This window comes from Larimichthys crocea, chromosome XXIII (assembly GCF_000972845.2).
Source record: "Larimichthys crocea isolate SSNF chromosome XXIII, L_crocea_2.0, whole genome shotgun sequence".
Taxonomy (NCBI): Eukaryota; Metazoa; Chordata; class Actinopteri; family Sciaenidae; genus Larimichthys; species Larimichthys crocea.
Genome location: NC_040033.1, coordinates 14,632,468 through 14,652,149, shown reverse-complemented (window position 1 = coordinate 14,652,149; position 19,682 = coordinate 14,632,468). Strand labels below are relative to the sequence as shown.

General features: G+C 41.3%; 1 protein-coding gene across 3 annotated transcripts in view; it reads right to left on the bottom strand.

The window, feature by feature from the left end:
- Window positions 1-11,088: 11,088 nt before the first annotated feature.
- Window positions 11,089-19,682, bottom strand: part of ofcc1 (orofacial cleft 1 candidate 1) — an 87,852-nt gene continuing 79,258 nt past the window's right edge. For 2 of the 3 annotated variants that reach the window (XM_027274009.1, XM_027274008.1), the window contains 3 exons: window positions 17,860-18,057; window positions 12,359-12,497; window positions 11,262-12,159 (listed from right to left, as the gene is read on the bottom strand). In XM_027274009.1, coding sequence (XP_027129810.1) covers window positions 12,086-12,159; window positions 12,359-12,497; window positions 17,860-18,057 — 411 coding nt within the window. In that variant the 3' untranslated portion in view covers window positions 11,262-12,085. The other variant, XM_027274007.1, reaches the window with a different exon arrangement.

Genomic DNA, 19,682 nt, shown 5'->3' with positions numbered 1-19,682 from the left:
AGAAAACAAGCTGTATTTGTCAACCCACTGTACAGTAACTCAACGTGTTGATATACCGTATTTTGTCCGAACATGCTTTACCTCTTGCTTCAGCCTTTAACTGTAACTCAGCCATGAAGCATTGTACAAAGGTGAGTCAGTCCTCCTCTCTTTCTTATCCACACACACACACTTAAGTGCTCCTGTCAGTAGTGCTCCGATGACTTCCCGTGCGTACACACCTGACAGCTTCTCCCAACCACGTCTGCAACGGAGACACAACATACACTCACACCCGAGTCGGTGAAACCGAGACCCCGAAGAAGGAAAACGGTCTCCTGCGCCTAACGCCGGAGCTTGAGCTGATGTCGCGTGACACGGTCAAAACAAAGTGCGGCGTTTCTTCACCGCTACGTTAAGCATCAAGGCGAGGAGTGTCAGGACTTACCTGCTTCCTGTTTGAAGGCTCCATGGAAACCCGTTGTGACGACACCACCTGGTCAGTGTCAGCGGAAGTCAGCATGAGTGGATACGTAGGAGAAAGAAAGAGGGAGACGTGGAAGAAAGGCAGCACAGTATGCTCTTACACTCTCTACTGTACTGGATTGCTTCAGGAAACTGTTGTCCATTTTCACAAATATTGATTAATTTGTTGTAGAGCAGTAACATGCTGTACTGTTCTCCAAAACACTGACCTTTGCACCTAATTCAGACAACACTTGCATTTACTGTAAATCACAAAGTCAAATAAATGTTTACTTATTTCACACTTCTTTTTTTTTTTTTTGCCATATAGTATGATAATGTGCACCTGGACTACAAAGCAGTTGGTTTTGGGACACACATCAGAGGTAAAGCCCTAAAAAGATTCATTCATCCTCTGAGCCTTCTGCTTTATTTTGGCTGCATTGTTGTCAAATGGTTGCACATTGAGGCTACGGAGCCATGTAATGCCTTCAGGGGATTTATTATTTTTTTTATTTATTGAGCTACTAGTGCATTTTAAGGAGTTCCAAACATAAAATGTATTCATTTGTGTCAGCCCACTGTTTATTGATCACTAAAGTTGGGCCACATGCTTGCATTTTATACAGAATTATAATAGGATCGTAGGCCTTGGCTGCAAGGGGGGATGCATCTTAATGTGACCATGGGCTTAATACAAAACCATGTAAACATGGATGATTAGAATAACAGTTGAATATGTGAAGCATCAACCTGTGGTGTTTTTGAAGACAGTGAGTCTTTTTGGTCCGCCATCAGTTCTTCTGTTTGCCAATAGGAAGTCTGCGAGTCGATTCGCAAGCGTCCGCAGTGAATCTACATTCATCATAGCAAAAATAATGGACAATTGCAGCGTGATAAAAGTAGGACATCGCAACAGAAGTGCAAAAAAAGAAAAGAAAGAAGGAGGAGCAGAATGCTTGTGTGTGTTTTTCAGCCTTCACCCAAATTGAGGCCACACTTTTAAGGTCAGCAGAGTGCGAAGAAGAAGTGCAGCGGTTTGCAGAATGTTGCTGGCACTTAGCTTGGCGCACTTCTGAACCTCGTAGACGTCTGTGGCAAGGTCATCGCAGGGAGCATAAATGGGAGTTGATGGCTCCGTTGTTCCGTGTCATCCGCCGTGCTCTTCACCATACTATTCGGGGACGGCACTACTGAGCGCAGCTGACATCGTGCACATATACACAAAGAAGACAGGCGGTATTAAAAAAAAAAAAGTGTGGCAAAAATAGAGCCCGGCCCGACATTATTAAGACACAAGCTTCAGTTAGCCCACACAATGTGATGATGGGATATAATTGATGCACTTCCTGTTTTCAGTCCGAGAGAGCTTTTTACGCAGGCCTACACAAACACACATTCTTGTGCCTGGCTGCATGTTAGTGGAACTTTTTTTGTAAGTATTTGGTGGCTATTTTTCTCCTCCTTTTCTAATGGAAAGGGATAATGGATATTCATGATGAGAGGCCAGAGTGGTCCTGATGCTCCACTCACCCTTTTTCTACTCGAGACTTTTTTCCACTCTGCGAATGCATTGTTTTACTGCAAATTATAACCATAAAAAAGCCTCTGATCCCCCATTCTGTTAAATTAATAGAATTACGCAAAAAATGTAATGATAGCAATTAAGTCTTGAAAATGCAAATTTTATAGTCAAGGACGATTACCTCATTTATAGCATGTGCTGGAATGATGCCAGACGAAGGTAATTTAGATCCGGGTTGCTCACGGTTACATCATGATGAATATGAGACGAGCGGGGCCTCATCACGCACCTCCAGTCGCCCAACTCTCAATCAAATGGAGAGGTGGAGAGGCGGAGCCTGGGCGAATGAGGAACATGAACGCTGTCAGGGACGACTCTTCCGCAGGAGAGAAAGACATACATCAGGAGTAAATGGGACTGAAGGAATATGAAGATAAAAACCGCAGGTATTCTCCAGTGCTGGGACCTTTAAAATGACTGCAAAGGGCACTGACCATAAGCTTTAAAGGACCTGTTCTTGACTTCTGTGACTTTACAAATATTATGCATTCCGACAACTTCTCGACAGAGAGAAACTGTTATGTATTTTACAACGAATGCTGACATTTCCGAGCGAAATGGATTCCAACACAGGTTTGATGGAGGCCTCGCAGGACGACACCGCGTTGCTTGCTTCACAGCGTGCCCTGTTAACCTCATAATGTTTATTGGGCGAGATTAAGAATTCACATCAAAACTCCACGCCCAAATGACATTTAAATGCAGGGATTTTTAAAGTGTAACTGCGTTTGGCTGAGTAAAATACTCACATTAGTTAATTATTCGAGAAAGGCAGCTGTAATGGCATGAATCTTTTATGGGGGTCTGCCTGGTACCATGATCTCTAATAGCTTAACATTTCACTTTAGCACTCCCTCCATGCTAATACACTCTTCTAATCAACAACTGTTTTACATGCTGGAGTATGGTGCTCTTCTAATCAACAACTGTTTTACATGCTGGAGTATGGTGCAGGGGGCAGCACGGCACCAAGGTCCATTTCTACTGCACTGTTGTTTTTTTTGCTGCCTGTCTCAAAGCAAAAAAAAAAAAAAATCACCAGGAAGGAAAACACTTTGCTTCTAGTGAAAGCAAGAAAGGATAATTTTGTTATGACAATTTATCTAAACATTTCCACTGAGATAACATCCTAATGTGGTTGGATATTCCCCACCTATCAGTCATATAATGTTTTCAAATGTTACTTGATTTAGTTTGATTTCCCCTCCAGGGAGATTTAATAGTGGGGAAAAAAGGCACCAAGATAAAAGAAAAGAAATAGCACAAGTATCCCTCTTGTTTCTTTTAAAACTGGAAAGCCATTTAACTAACATTTCACCCAGGTCTGGCTATTACACAGTCTATTGACACACATTGCACCCGGGTTGGACTCTTTCTCAACCCCATCCATCGGTCACACAGATTGTCCCCTGGTAGGCAGAGGCCTGCGACGTTAATGGAAATGGGGCGATGCTGGGAGCATAGAGCCTGGAGAAGCCTGGATGATCCCTCAGGCCATGGCTGCCACGGGATGAAATAGAGAGACTATTACAGCAGAGTTGTAAAGCCCCACACGCTCCACGCACTATCATAATAGAATATTGATTCTATCAGATGCCAGGCCCCGGCCTGTCCCCGCAATGAAGAAAAGAGCACTAAAGGTCATTGTGTAAAAGAATAGAGTGGGGGAGAGAGAGAGACAGAAGAGCAGAGAGGTAGAGAGGAATAGAAACAGGGTGGACAGGAAGGAAATGTGGGCTAGTGCTGTTGTAATACTGTATTTCTGTAATAATGGAATGTATCATGCTGGTAGAGTGCACTACAAAACTATTTGAAAAAGTAAAAGGACAAGTAGAAATGAGTTCAACATTGTATGAATAAAGTTGAACTAATCTTAACACATTTCTGCTGTTCAATTAAACTATCTTTTTCCTCCTTTCTTTTCTTTTTTTCTTTTCTTTTTTTTTTTGCATTGCCGCATCTGTCTCCACAGCCATAAGTAACAAGGAAGCAATTTCAACCATTAATTGTTGATCAAGGCGGTTGGGAAAAGCGCCAAAGGAAAAGGATGACAAATAAGCGCCCACCACGCGAACAGCAGTACAAATTACACCACAAGCAGGAGACGTTTATGCTTGATTGGAGCAATTTAATGTTTTCTTACAAAAAAAAAAAAAAAAAGCTCGCAAATCCTGGGAGGACAGTTAAGGAAATGACTTTTTAATCATCCAAGGAGCCGCTGTGCCTTGTCTCTCCTGATGGCCCCATATTGAAGACTTAGAGCCATTAGGAGAAGGAGATCATTGGTACAGGCCGGTCTTAGCAACAGTTGGACTGATGTTACTTAAGGAGATGACTTTTTAGGATGCAGCTAGTCCAAAGTGAACAGCAAGAGTTTGAATTTAGGAACCTGTTAAAACATTTGATGCAGGCTTTTAATCATCACAATCTTCATTTTGTTTTTCATTGTTTAATATTGATATAAATATATTCCGTTTTTTAAAAAAAGATTACATTTACAAACACCAAAACTGGAGGAAAAATTGTGCAAAAAGAGACCTCTCCGAGTGTAAATATATTGTGATTAAAGCCTCTAAATGCTATTAAAATAGGTCCAAAGTATACTTTTGTAAAACAACATAAACCATCGCTTTCTGCCTGCAACCATCGTACTCTGTACCAAGTCAGCGGGAACATATGCTTAACAGTGCCAGAGTTACATGCACAATACATTAGGAAATTGACTAATCTTCGCTGTGACATTATGGCCTGTACAAACTTCATGATAAATTCTGTTTTTCCAGGGCTCTTGGAAAATATATTCATGAAATTTCAATGTCCGATGAAACAAGTCATCTTTTAACCAGAGCTTGACTGTGACATACCATTCCTCATTTCTATTCCAAGCAAGGCTTTATTTTAGTCAAATAAATATCCATTTGTCTTGTTGTATATCTTTTCTTTCTTTCTTTTTTTTTTTTTTTTTTTTTTTTTTTTTTTTTTTTTTTTTTTTTCAATTCGCACACAAGCCCTGGTAATTGAACAGTAGTTGTTGTCGAGGGCCCCGGCAAATGAAACTGCCATTGTAGCATCAAAAATAATCAATTTGATGAGTCTTGTATATACTCCCATACTCAAAGTAATGTGATATTGATTTGGCGCTCTGATATAGTACTCCTCTTCTGCACCAGAATGATTATTGGCTTTTGACAAATTCCAGCACAATCTTTTATACCCCCCCCCTCCTCGCACTCTGCCCGGCCACCTCTTTTGTCTCAAAGCACCGGTGCCAAAGCTCTCAGCTCCAATTCCACTCTGCAGCCCGACTTTGTGTGTGTTTGTAACACACTTGGACAATAAAAGACTCTTTTCTTTACTGCAGAACAACAGCCGGAATACAATTTGACCCGATCAGTCTGCATCAAAGCATTTTACACGCGACTCAATTTGCATCTAAAAGACATGCAATTTCATATCGTGTGCCTCTTTCTCTTTCTTTCACCTTCACACACACAAACACAGACACACACAAACACACACACATGCGTACCTTTAAGTTATTATGTTTCATAGTGTTGTGAGGCATTGTGGATGGTAGCTCTGAAAATCTAATACATTATTTAAATCCAAATCACCCTCCCCTGTCCGGCCATGTTATAGATGACAATAATGCCAACTCTCTCTCTCCCTCACACACACACACACACACACACTCTCTCTCTCTGTCTGTCTCTCTCTCTCCCGCCTTTGTAGCTCTCTTTTCCCCTCTGAATCAAAGAGACGCCAAGGACCAAAACAATAATACGCACAGAGTGATGGTTGGACATGGGATGATGGATGTATGGATAGATGGATGGATGGAATATAGATGTGCAGAGACAGACAGGTGGATAGATGAAAGGAAAGGAGGAATGGGAATGATGGAAGGTGTAAGAGAGGATGAGGAGGGAGAGACGGAGGCCACAGAGGAAAGATGGCAGTCCCCAACAACAGTCCAGTCTGTATTGATTAGTGTGTGTAATAAAGAAAGTGAGACACTTGGCCCCAGAGAGGACATGGTTCACTTGGTGTCTGCTTTAACAAGGAGTGAGTGTGTGTGTGTGTGTGTTTGAGATCTAAAGCCACTAAATATGCCGATGCGTGCATTTTACACACAGAAATGCCTATGGGTGTCTACAGAAATGAATAAATGAGAAAGTATGCGTGTGTGCAAGCGTGTGCACCTGTTTAGATGTCTGTTTGTCTGTGTCAGCCCATGTACAGTGCATGCGTGTGTGTTTGTGCACGCTGCAGGCTGCACCCCCCCCCCCTATGAAAGCATGAAAACACCTCACACATACAACAGGGGCCTGCTCATAGAAAAATCAATATGCTGGTGATAGAAATATGCTAGAATGTTTTCTAGGTGAGAGATTGATCTGAGCTCCACAGAGGGTCTGTCCAAAACCAAGTAATGGTTAGAGGCCAGCGACCTCCAGATCTCCACAGAAAACAATAATTATAACCATGTCATGTATGCCTGGACTAAGCATAAAGGCCACGGTCAATGAAGGCTAAATGCTAACACTGCAAAGGTGGCGATTCAGCATTGAGAAAAAAACTGGAGCTATAGTTAGATCCACATTATAATTGTCAAGATTGGTGTTTTAGTGGGTCTGTTTAAAGCTTATTTCCCTCACTTCAATCCAAGGGCACGTATCAAGTCATGCAGATCATTTCGGCATTATTCGCTGAGGAAAGCCCTGAGATATCCAACTCTATAGTTTTCCCATGTCACTAAAAGATAACAGGTGAGACATAAAATCAATTTCCATGGGGACTATTTGTTTGGCAGAAAGTAGTTCCGATGAAAAGTGTTCACAACAAATAAAACCATTCTAAATCAGCAACAATCAATACATAGACCAGGTACAGAACTCTTTGTTTCACTTGATTCTCGATACATAGATAGAAACAAGCTGCATTGTGATAATTTAATACTGCCCTCTCTGTCTGATTACATAATGAGTATTCGGTGCCGTTAGGTGCATGTATGCATGGTTGCATAGAGCCACTAGTTTGGCTCTCCAGGACCTTGTACAATGCATGAGCAACAGAGCTGCGCACACTGTTTCTATTCCATAATCAAACCAAATAAAGAGCATTCATTCAGATTTGTAGCCGTTCATGCTTCCTGCCATCCATATAAGCGCATCAGCTCCTTAAGCCAGGTTGAAACCCACAATATGTTGAATGCATGATGTGTACCTTAGCTCACAGATCCATAGACTGTCCTTGGCATTATTGCTGGTGATGCCTGTGTCCAACTCGGTCCTGGCAGGTGCACTAACACAAGCTGTCTTATGTGGAAAGTGACCAGGCACATAGACTGATAGAGAGACAGCCAAGCCAAAGCACTGTGTTGGTGTGAGGAGGTTTAATTGCCTCTGTGTGTCTCCAACCGTCATCATCAGGACTAGCCTTATGAAAATGAAATCTCGGCTATATTGTGTCTTTCAGTTATGCTACAGGAGGCTTACCATGTCAAAAATGTTGTATTTTAGGCCTTTGGTTGACAATAAGATATTCAAATGGTCAAGTCAAAATTGTAAGTAGTTCTTCATAATCCCAAAGGAAAATGTCCTTGGCCTTTTTTTTCCCTAAAGGCTGGACTGGCCAACAGAACATCCTCATATTACCTAGCCAGCCTATCATCAGCACAGCCACTTTTTGAGTGATGAGTCTCCTACAGGAACCAACAGCTGTATGTGCAAATCATGCATATAAATCAATTACCGGGGCCCTATGTACTTTAAATGCACCCATTAATTAAGCAATGTCAGACACAATGAACCGTGAAGTTCATTACATTTTTAGCATTCAAACCCAGGATTATTTGAAGAGTGCATGAGAGAGAGGGAGACGGGTTTACCTAATGATTAGCCCCATAGCTCAATGTCGGGCAGACGCCAGCGGAAATTTCAGGAAAGCTGTTGCGAGAGGAGACAGAACAGCAGCGAGCTGTCTCAGCAATCTACAGAACACGAGCGGCTTGATCAAAAGGAAAGCGAGGAACAACAACAACTACGACGTGATCGGTGCTGCCTCTGTGTCTACTTTTGAACTTTCAACTCAAACAAACTCTCACACAGCCATCCATACGAGTTCTACCCGGTGGACTGATGTGAGTCAATTTTTTTTTTTCTAATATTCTTGCTTTGCATTTGCACAGAACCAGTGTGCACAGTGAGGTTTTATGTATGCAAAGTTCTCTAGAACAACACATGCAACACCCAGCTACAAACACGAGTCTTCTATGACTAGTAATGTGTGTACACATAGTATATATTAACACCAGAGCTAAGACAATAACCAGTAAGGGAGTCTTAAAAGCTCAAGAGAGTCGAGAATTATCCTAATCCTTTAAGTGAAGTGACGAAAAGAGTCAACAAAACTGAAGCTCCACGGGTTTCTTTCAACAACACAGATATGCAGGTGTTTTTGTGTACTGATATGTGTTCGACTGCATGTGCATGTGCATGTGTGTGTCCGTGACCTCTGTGTTGCTTCGTGCCAGGCTGCAGTTTGGTTCAAGTTGCTGTGAGATGACAGGAGAGGTTTGGAGGGTGGGGAGGGGAGGGGGCGCAGACAGAAGAAGCTGGGCCCAGCTGCCTGGCATTAAGCAATGACCTCTGCATAATGAAAGATGGCGACAACATTTCCCACTCATTACAAGGTTCCACACTGTGACAAGATTTGCATATTCATATATTTTTCCCTCCACCTCCCCTCCCCTCCTTTTTTTTTTTCCACCGCAAATTATTATTTTTTTTTTTCCTGTGAGCAGGACATCTGCCTCCCTGACACTGCTCTGGAAGAGGAGAAATAAATAAATATGTGTGCAGAGAGGCACATGATCTATCCAGATGCCACAAAAATATGGCACGATGTTGACATCGCCGCACACCCCGACCGTGTGTGTTTTCCGCGGTTTAAGCACCAGGAAATCATGTTAGGGGTCAGTGGAGAAGAATACAGCTTGGGCAGAAAAACCTGACAGAGGTCTGGAATGTATATCTGTTTTGCATATTATTGTTCTACCACAGTGGCATAAATGCAAACACTGGTGTTTGCAGGTTACGCATAGTTGGGAACGACTAAAATTCATGTCACAGAGGAGAGGATCAGTAGATGTGCTGCTGAGCTGATTAGACCAGTTCTTTCATGTAACTAGGCCTCATCTTGGTGAATTCTCATTGTACAAATTATGGAAATAAAAGATGTAATAATAGAGCACCTTGGAACACACATTTATTTACAGTCTAAAATAATAAAAAAAATATTACAACGTATATATTTTATTTCACGTTTTTAAATATCATATTCAAAGACGTAGGTTGAATAAAAAGATTACACTTTTATTTAATATTTAAGATGGTATTTTTTCAGAAAAATAAATATTCTTTGTAGATGAGAAGGCAAAATTGTCAGTGAACATGCACTTATTGGACACACAATTAAGCTCAGACTTCCCTGACGGATATTATAGACGGTTTTCTCTGATCAAAAGAGCATCAGAAAACCAAGCTCCTTCACTCCTTACAAGACATAATTACATTTCAACATCAAACAAGAAGGTGCCATAAATGAAGTTCAGTAAATAGAAAATACAGACATGTATGCAAAGACAGTAAAATGTACAAAGTTCTTCATCAAAAGAAATGCTTTAAAAAAAAAAAAACAATCAGAAGAGGTTTTGAAAAGAAGAAAAAAAAAGCAACAAAAGTGTGAATATGAATCCCTTTTATTTAGTTGGGTAACTTTAATTCAAATGAATCAGGCTGAGCCGCACCCGGCAACCGTGCCCGAAGAGTTGCCGATCTCAACGTGCAGCATAACGATCACCGCAGCACTTCTGAATACAAACTGTTTTATGTGAATACCTCCAGCTGAGGGCTACATAAATATAGAATTAGACAAAGTGTTATTTTTTTCTTTTTATGTTTTATTTTTCCACTCTTTTCTCACTCTCCAGCAACATCCCCAGGTTGGGTTGGCTCTAAGCAGATGCAGGCACTTACTTCAAAAAGTTGCAGCTCCCTTATGATAGCTCTGCAAAAAGGTTTTCTTTTAACTTAAATCAGCAAATGTGCGGAGCAGAGACCTAGCGGCGTGTTTCTCTCCCCCAGAAATAATTGCTCCCAGGGATCAATTTGAAATTTAAATCGTGATGAAATGGTGTTTGTCATTAACAATCAAATATTTGAACCTTGAACCTTTGCCCCCTTTGTGTCTGCACCCTCTGCCCCCAGTTGGAAAATATTGCACAGGGCATTGTTTTGATGATGATGAACTGAAAAGCTGGTGATGCTCCCAGAAAACATCACACACGAGAGAGAGCAGGAGGAGAAACAAATGCCATTCATCAAAAATTATAGATTTATATCAAAGTATTAACATATCAAAACAGATACACAGACCAGAGGAATATTTATGCTTTTCAGCTGCGTCGATTTTGCCTCTCAGACTAGCATCTTGTTGTACATATAGGCACACAGAGAAAGTGAAAAGAGCAGAAGAGAAAAGAGGAACATAGAGGTAGTAAGGTAGGACAAATGGAGAGGGAGAAGAGCTTCCTGTCATCTCTGAGAGGCAGCGTCTCTGCTTAATGTTCATTAGGGGGCTGATTGAATTGGGGGGTGTAGCACTGTCACTGTTAATGGAGTGATCTCTAATTGGAGCGCATTAGCTCTATAGGTTCTGGCTAATATCAAAGGCAGACAGAAGGGCAGGATGCAACACGAGAGTCTAATACATCCTGCCAATGCTGACAATGCACCAAAAATAAACCAAATGTTATCTGTTGAATATTTGCATACAGTTAAACAATCAGTTGAATTATGCCAACATGTTGTGCTTTCCCCCGTTTTATAGAGATGGACTGATAAATCTGAAAATGTCATCTCGTTTCATTTAAATCTTCTCCTCCTTTTATGAGGACTTTAGGAAAGGCCTGTGGCTCTAGCAGAGCTCAGAGAATCAGAAACAAAGATGTTAGATGTGTGTGTGTGTGTGAGAGAACAAATTTCTGAATGTGTGTGTGTGTGTCTGTCCATATGCACTGTGCCTCCGGGCCTCGATTGTGATGGTTCAAACATGGAGGAGGTGAGGAGCAACTTCAAGGCCAAAAGTAAGGTGTTCCTGATAATGACGAGCACGGATGGCAGCTATCGCCATCCAACAGGACACAGAACTTGATCCGTAATGGCTGCCCATAAAGGAGAATCATCATCAATGAAAATGACAGGTTATTAAGATACGATTTTAGGAGGGGGCGGAGGGGGGGGGCTATGGCTTTAGTATGATAGGTTAGCTATCTATAAAACCTTTAAAGCCTGCCCCTCAACGACATCAGCCCTGATTCCCATCTCCCCGCGCCCTGTGCCAGAGACACATGCTAATAAGCTCACAACCTTTAATTAAGCAATATGTGTAAGTAGGCAGCCATTATGGCCTGATTTGTGAGCCACTTCATTACAGTGAGCACCGGCTAGCAGACACATATTCAATACAAATCAAGCTGGCCTGAATATTATCCTGCTTAATGTGAGGCCAATATTGATATTTTATCACTCGTGTTCTGATTACTGACTTTTAGAATCTTAATTTTTCACTGTGTTGAGGCACTGCCGAACACCTAATGACCTGCATTCATTAGAAGTGTTGCTGAACATTGTTTATGAGGGCACAAATATCTAATATGTTCACATTTACTATTCATGTTTACTTGCAGATGGTTGCAAGACCAATGTTGTTGATTTTCATCTTTATTCTGATGAGTCAACTTTCCATCTTTTACATTTTTGACTATTTTAAGAAGTCATTCAAATCTATAGTACCCGGGGACTACTTCACAAATACTTACCACAGAGTAAAAGCTGTTGAAAAGTAGTACTGACTGACTAACAGTTTTTCTGTCTTCAGTATTTGGATTACTTAAGAAATATACCAATTACTTTAAGTCAAACAGACCCGACAGTTGATCAGTTGACTCACATTACTTCACGGTCCAATTATCACTTCCCACTTGCTTTGAGATCATTGGTTGAGGTCTTGCAGTGCAAAACTGGATCCACACCCACTTCCTCCTATTGGCTCAACGCGATGGGACCCTGAGGGAACGAAACATTCGATGAAACTGCCTAATTTTTGCTAAACAAACAGCAGATAAGGAAAAGGTGTGCACAGCTCACATGTGTGTGACATGAGACGATGAGGACGACTCAATGTGTACTTTTCTTTGCATGCTCCCAAATGAGTTCAGCGAGCTGTGACAAAAAACATATTAGCTGATTGTTGTGCATCACTTACTTCCAAACAGTTTCTTCCGTTTCCGTAGCTGATGTAGAACACTTTGACCTTCCTTGTCCTCTCTCTGATTGACAGAGCCCCGACCCTGGCAGGACACTATCCCAGCTGCATTGTCCACCACTTCCATGTCACCAATCACCTTCAGGAAAAAAACCAAAACCAAAACAAAACATGCATACGAGAGTCAGCAAGGAAACTTAACAATAAATGAACAGTACAACAATGTTAAACCCAACCGTTTCAGGAGGACCCCGGGGCCAAATGTATCAAGCATTTCAAAGTACAGGTTGAACTTGGATGACAGTGACTGAGATTGGCAGGAGTACTGCTATTTTCCTCGAGGCCTGCGAGTAGTGTTGTCATGCATAGTCTCTGCCTCTGTCCTGGTGCTTAGAGTGAACTTGGAGGAGAAGCAGAAATGGAGACTTTATATGACACACTACCTCTGGTCCCAGAGGGGAAACAGCTCTCACAACTCTGGGTTGGCCTACTTATGTACGGTGATATGAAATACAACTTAAATCACACTGGTATGAGCCATGATAAAATGATACATTGTGTCAATTTCTCTAAAAGTGGAATATAATTTGACCATAAATATATGACGAAAGTGAAACTGTGATCCGTGGATAGTGAGTGAGAATGCACAGTACAATGTACAATGATGGGTTAAGTCGAAATGACTATTGCATTCTTTCCACACGTCTATATTTCATAAGAGAAGCATCAAGTAGTCATGTGGAAAAGGTAGGCTGCCACTTTTCTAAAGTTGCAAATTACACAGATAGAACAGCAATTGAGCAAACTTGAAAAAATGTGCCACAGAGTGCTTCTTTATCTAAAACTAGTATAAACTTGCCAGATAATTACATGCGGTGTACTTTGGAGAAGTCCTCCTGCTAAGCAGATATGGCTGCCAGGGAGGCATTAATCTCCTCATGCAACATACAGTACGTAGCCAAGGACATCCCCCCCCCCTCACTCTCACTCTCTCTGTCTCCCACTCTCTGTCTCTCTCTCTCTCCTTGTCTGTATCTCTCGTAGCCACACACACACACACACACACAGCATACAGAGTACGCTCACTTCCTGTATAAATCATATTCATATTTCTGAGGGCTGCCGATGACCTCACGGCAAATGAAGCGTGGGTCCTCAGCTCCGCAGCGGCAATCAAACGTGCGGCAGAGTAATTACAAAAGAGGGGTAGGAGGGAGAATTGATGCGGTTTGTCAATTAATGTTGCTGCAAGGTGTTTTTTTTCGAAAGGTTAACTTCTTCATATTCTCTGCATGCTAAATTAGGTCAATATTGGTCCGGCGAAGAGTTGTCGTCACGCGCAGACAGACGGTGGGCTGAGTCATGGAAAGACAAGACAAAGGGTCCTTGTTAATGAGAGATTTGATGGCATATCATGATGATGAGGTGTCTCTCAGAGCCTCTGTGCTCTTTACAACTCTGTACCGCTCTGCCTTCCATTTCTCATATTCTAGATTCATCATCATCAGTGTCATTAATAGCGCTCATCATCATATTTAGCAGCATTATTTGAAAAATCTACAAACTATACAGGGAATGCTTCTCCTAATTAAACAAACCATACATAATACGACACAGCTGTAAGATGATTAAATGCAATACTTTTAAAACCTTATCATGTGGATAAACTCCATACCTTTTGTTTCTACAAATGGTTAAGCACATCCCCTCCAAAATACCAGAGAGGAAAAAAAGCACAGCTGAAATTGCAGGAAAAAAAAGTGTTTTTATTTATACAAGTCGCTGGAGATGCTCATCATCAGCGTTTTTTCCGAGCCATAAATAATTTGCGCAGAGAGGTAATATTCAAGCTGGCAGAGCCTTAGTTGTGCATCTTTAATGGAAGTTTTACAGAAGCTGAGCCAGTTCTTGCATATGCTGCTGCCTCCCATATGGAGGAAAGGAGACAAAAGGAGCACAGTTGGCTTGTCCTATCTTTTTATAAGTCCATCGACACTTAAATGTTAGCCCCCGAGAAAAAAACGACACAGGGGGACATAAACCCACTGTGGTTTTAGGAGGGAAGATAATGACTTCGCCTGCATTAATTTCTTCATCAGCCATCTTGTTTCTTCAGACAGAGTGGTTATGAGGCCTTCTCTGAAGGTCCTAGGTTATATAGATGCATTTCCCTGCATAATTTCGTCCCGAACAGTTGTTGTCAGCAGTGCAATTTGTGAGTTGGCAGCTGTGGAACATCTGTTTATAGGTAATGAGTGTTTGAAAAGCAACACCTCACTTTACCTTTAATGTCTTTTATTGGAGCACACTGATGGGAACGTAGCTTTAACTTTTTTGTATTGTTGTGATTCAGCTGTAAGATTCCTTCAACATGGTCAATATTACAGACACCAGCCTTGGGCAACACGTTGGATGAGAGCATATGATGGATCATTAATATTAACTTTCTTTGAACAGAATTCAATATGCAAGTCAATAAAGACTTCATTATCGTTATATTTTTTACTACAAACCCAAAACTCAGAATTTAGTCCTATTCCATTCCTACTTCTTGCTAACGATGCAATGCAAGAAAGAAAAAAAACAAAACAACTTTCAGTCAACATAGCTGGTTCAATAATGGCTGAATAAACAAGAGAAATATTTAGTTTCTCATGACTTTCATTCTCTAGCAAATCAAACAGGACACACCTCACTGTTCCTTCCAAACAGTGTCTAACAGTGTCTATAGCTCAGGGCACTTCTTCCAGGACTTTCTTTTAAAGGTGTTCGTTTAGACAAATTTCGGGTGTAAATTTGAGGGTATTATGCAAAGCTGCTGGCCCCTGGAGCTGTGGTCATGTTAGTCTAAGGGAGGAGCAAGTCCTCGGGGGCATTGGCGTCCAGGACACTGCCTGCGAAAACACAGCTTTTTAAAGGAAATGAGCCATCCGTCAATATTTTCTCAGTAAATGGAAACAGACTTCTTAAGTAGCAGGATTAGTCTTTTAAGTGTAACTGGGCCAGATGATGGAGTCACGTTATTACACTGTCAAATAAAGTTTTTTGTCACTGTCCTCAACTACACTCTACACTGATCAACATATCAAAACAGAATATATGGATAATAGATAGAGAATACTGAATAATAATAATGAACATGCGCACAGTAGACATGCTGAATTGAAATGCCAAGACAAAAGTTACAATATGTTGCAAGAAAGCGTATGCAAACATGGCAAATATAGCAAATATATCAGCATAATCAGCTTAAAGTAAAACAAATCACATTTGTTTTTATTGCTCAAAATAGGACTCATGCCATATAATACTTTGTCTAGTAACATGGCAGTAACCACATCACCATAAAACATGCTATTATTTAAGTGAATAAAGTAATAAGCCTGTACAGGAAAACCCATAAAACTGCTTTAAAATGTCATAAATCTAAGAACAGAGGGAAACTTCTCTGTATTACTGTGGTCACTGCATCTCATAGTACAGCCTTTTTCTATTTCATTCTGTATTTTTTTTTATCAATTTAATTTTTGTAGAAGTGTCTGCACGGCTGTTATTTCTCTCTGAGGAGCTGTCACCTTACATCTAAAGGCCAGTTTGTACACAGCACCCTGTCGCAGTGTGTATATTGCTGCCAGAATTATATAAAGCACTAATAAAATCAGCTCAAGTGTTCTTCCGAGTGCCGGGGATGCCCTTTGGTGATTCCTGAATCTTGCTCTATACATAAAACCAGTCTATATATTCAGGGGAGGATTAGTTTTGAATATGTAAAGTGGGGGTCCGTGCTGCGAGGCGAAGGGGAATGGCATAGTGCTCTCTCGGCAATGCTGAGCGTCGGTGTTATCGCTCCCCGCTACCAGCGGGTGAAAGAGGATGCCATCGGCATCTCTTGCTACTGGAGGTCCCTGCCTGTTAAGTTGCAAGGAACAGACAGCAACACCCAAGGGACACAGTGTGTTTGTGAGAAAAGAGAGCAACAAAAAGATATAGAGAGTATATGTGTGTGTGTGAATGTGTTTCCCAGGGACAGTAACACCTATCTTTCACTTAAGGTGGCCTCTATGAAACTCCCTTCACAGTTTAAAGAATGGACAGTCAGCTGAAATTCATTCTTTTACTCTCAGCGAGCTGAGTTTTTGTGTGTCGGGGTTATGGGTGTAAATTTGTGTCGGCATCTGTGTGTTTATGCAAAGGGTGATTTTTGTAGATTTTTGTGTATGCCATAACATTACTTTTCTCACAGTAAGAATTGTGTGTGTTTGTCTGTGTCAATGAGCGTGCGAGTGTGGCTATGAACAATCCCCCCCAGATGTCTCATCTGCTATGCACAGGTCTAGAGGCTACACACCCATATACATATACACAGAGACAGTGCGACACCAGTAATAAATATACCATGCTGTGTGTTTACTCACATAAGCTCACCATCACTCAAATTATGACGGAGAACCATTAGAACGCAAAAGAGCCTCAGAGCTAATTGTTAGCGCATATAACCCCCTCCTCTCTCACTCCTCTGACATTCAAACTTCAAAATATTAATTTTGTTGGGATGATCCAGGTTGCTCTTGGGCGACTGACAGAATGATTGAGGAAAGGAATGACTTCTTGCCACTGCAGCAGTTGTCACAAAGCACTACTTTTAATTAGGGAACAATCTGTGAAACAGTCTGTTTCTGACCTGTCTGTCTTGCAGGGACTTGGAGGACGAGCAGCGAAATATAAGAAGTTGCAATAATTACAATGCACAGCAAAGTTAGGCACTATTTTTTTTTTTTCCTGTTTCAAATTACATTTTGTCGTAAGTCATAACACAGTTTTAAAACAGGATGAGGCACTGGATTTTTTTATTATACCATACAGATTGTAAATGGTTGTTACAGGCAGAGGAGACTGAGAAAAAAAAGGGTGAGTTTTGTTGACTTTAACTCAGTAGTAGCTCCATTAACATGATGAACTAGGTTCTGATTTGTTTCTCGGGGCAAATCCTGTCATTTCCTGTTTAAAAAGAAGAAATATTTAGTTTTACCCAAGGAAAAAATCTGTCTCGGTATCTGTCAATATCTGTTCTTCACCTTTTCAGACCACAGAGCTGTACTGTTGTCTTTTTATTGTTCTGAAAGCAAAATAATGAACTAGTTACTGCATTTGTTTCTGTCCTCTACCCTTCTTACTCTCTTCAGTTGGAGGAGAGAGAGAGAGCGAGAGGGGAGTGTTTTGTGAACCTTTATCCCCTCTCTCCACCTTTCTCCTCTCCCTCCATTTAACCTCTTCTCTTCAATCCTCTGCCTTGGCATAGACATGTGCTCTCTCTGTGTTTATGGTCAGATTGATTATTTGCATTTAATCCCACTGCCAATATCGTAAGGTAAATTTGAACCTGAATACTGACAAACAAAACTTGTGTTTCCAGCAAGAGGAACAGGAAAGGTGACCTTGTATTTATTACAAACTGAACGTTCCTTTAAAACACATTGTATGAAAATATGTTGATAGCCCACCTCGGTGATAGTCCCATCCGGTTGTCGGAGGAAGTGCCTGTATCTTTGTTTGAAGCCACTCAGGTATAGGGTGTAGACTGCCACATGGGTGCTGGTCTCTCCCTCTGGTAAGGGTGCACCCTCCCTAGGATATTCACTTGGATCAGCTGGGCCTGCCAAGGGGTCTTCCGCTGTCCAGATATAGTCATACACGGCCACCTAATCAAACACAAACATGCATGAGATGATGATGTATCGTTAGCGGGGCTGTAAACTCTTTCTTGTTGGTGTGTTTAGAAGCTTGTGAAAAGGTTTCACAGATGTCACATTAACAAGTTATTCTGTTGGAAAATCAAACTGAAAATGAAGGGAATGATGTAAATAAGAGTGAGGTTTTCAAAAGGATAAATATGTTTCTATCAAACAATGTAAATAAAAGTAAAAAATAAAAATCTTTTTAACATTCACTACAGTGTGTTAAGTGTACAATATACAGTAAGTACATGTGTGGAAAAATCTTCAAATGATGCAAAAATAAGTGGCAGTAACTTTCAAAAACCCATGTAGAATATATTAAAATCAGGCTGAATCGTACCTTGTAAACTGCTAAGATGTTAATTTTAATTACATACAACCGCAGCCACCAGATAAACACCACTGGCGTACAGTACATCAGCACGCTAATTCCTAGTAGTGCATGAGTCCTTTGGGGCCTGATCTGTGGCAGGTAAAGAGACAGGTCGTGTTTGTGATCATGCATACATATGAGTAATCCTGGTGGCAGGCTTGTTTATGACTCCTGTGTGTTTGTGTGTGTGTGTGTGTGTTTGTGTGTGTGTAATGGAGGCTTGCACACCTGTAATGCGTTGCCCCTCTGTGTTAGGGTGAGACACGTGGAGCGAGCGGAGCGTGTAACATGTTATATAGGTCATGTAACTCGAAGTCATCCGTGTGTGAAGATCACGGGAGCTCTCTGCCTTTCTAATAGTGTGTGCTGGTGAAGGCTTGAATGTCTGATTGCATACAGTAGATGTTATACACCATAATAACTCAAAAACACAGTCATAAATTCATTAAATATCCATTAAACATAATGAAAATATGACTATTTTGTCCGACATGAATCCCAAATCCATGTTCCAGACTGCCAGGCAATGGTAGGCCCCAATCTGTGGGAGACTTTTAAAGTATATTTGTGTGTTTGTGCATGTACATGCATGTTCTATAGGGTGCCACATACAGTATGGGCCATAATGCAAACTCTAACTCTCACACCACAGACTCTGAGCAGGGAGAACTTCATGTGCACACACACTTAGCCACACAAACACACACACAGTCAAGAGTCACAAAGAGGGGGAAGTTTTTCAAGTAGTTTGTAAAACTCAAGGTGACCCCCTAATTGGCTGAGTAATTATGATTCGTCTAAAAATACAGAAAAAGGCAAACTCATTCAGCGGGCCATGAGTGGCAGGGTCAAGCTGAAGGAGAGGTTTAATTTGGTGGTGTATCGATGTCACCCCACACTTATAAACGGTTAGCCAAACACAACTCTAGGCACTTCACCGAGAAAACAGTGGGAGCCATTACCCTACTTGTAATTAGAGACATTGCATAAACTGCGAACCAGACAGCCCCATGAGTAGAAAGGACCTCATTGTCAAAATGTCAAAGAGTCACGAGTGCCGAGAGAAAGAAGACTAGCTAGGAACATTTAAAGAAGGTGTGCGTGTTTGTGTGTGTGTGTGTGAGTGTGAGCGTAAGAGGGAGGTGGGGACGCAGGGATGCATCTCTTCAATGCTAATTAAGACGCTCATTAGTGAAATCGCCTCAACTGCGCCTTG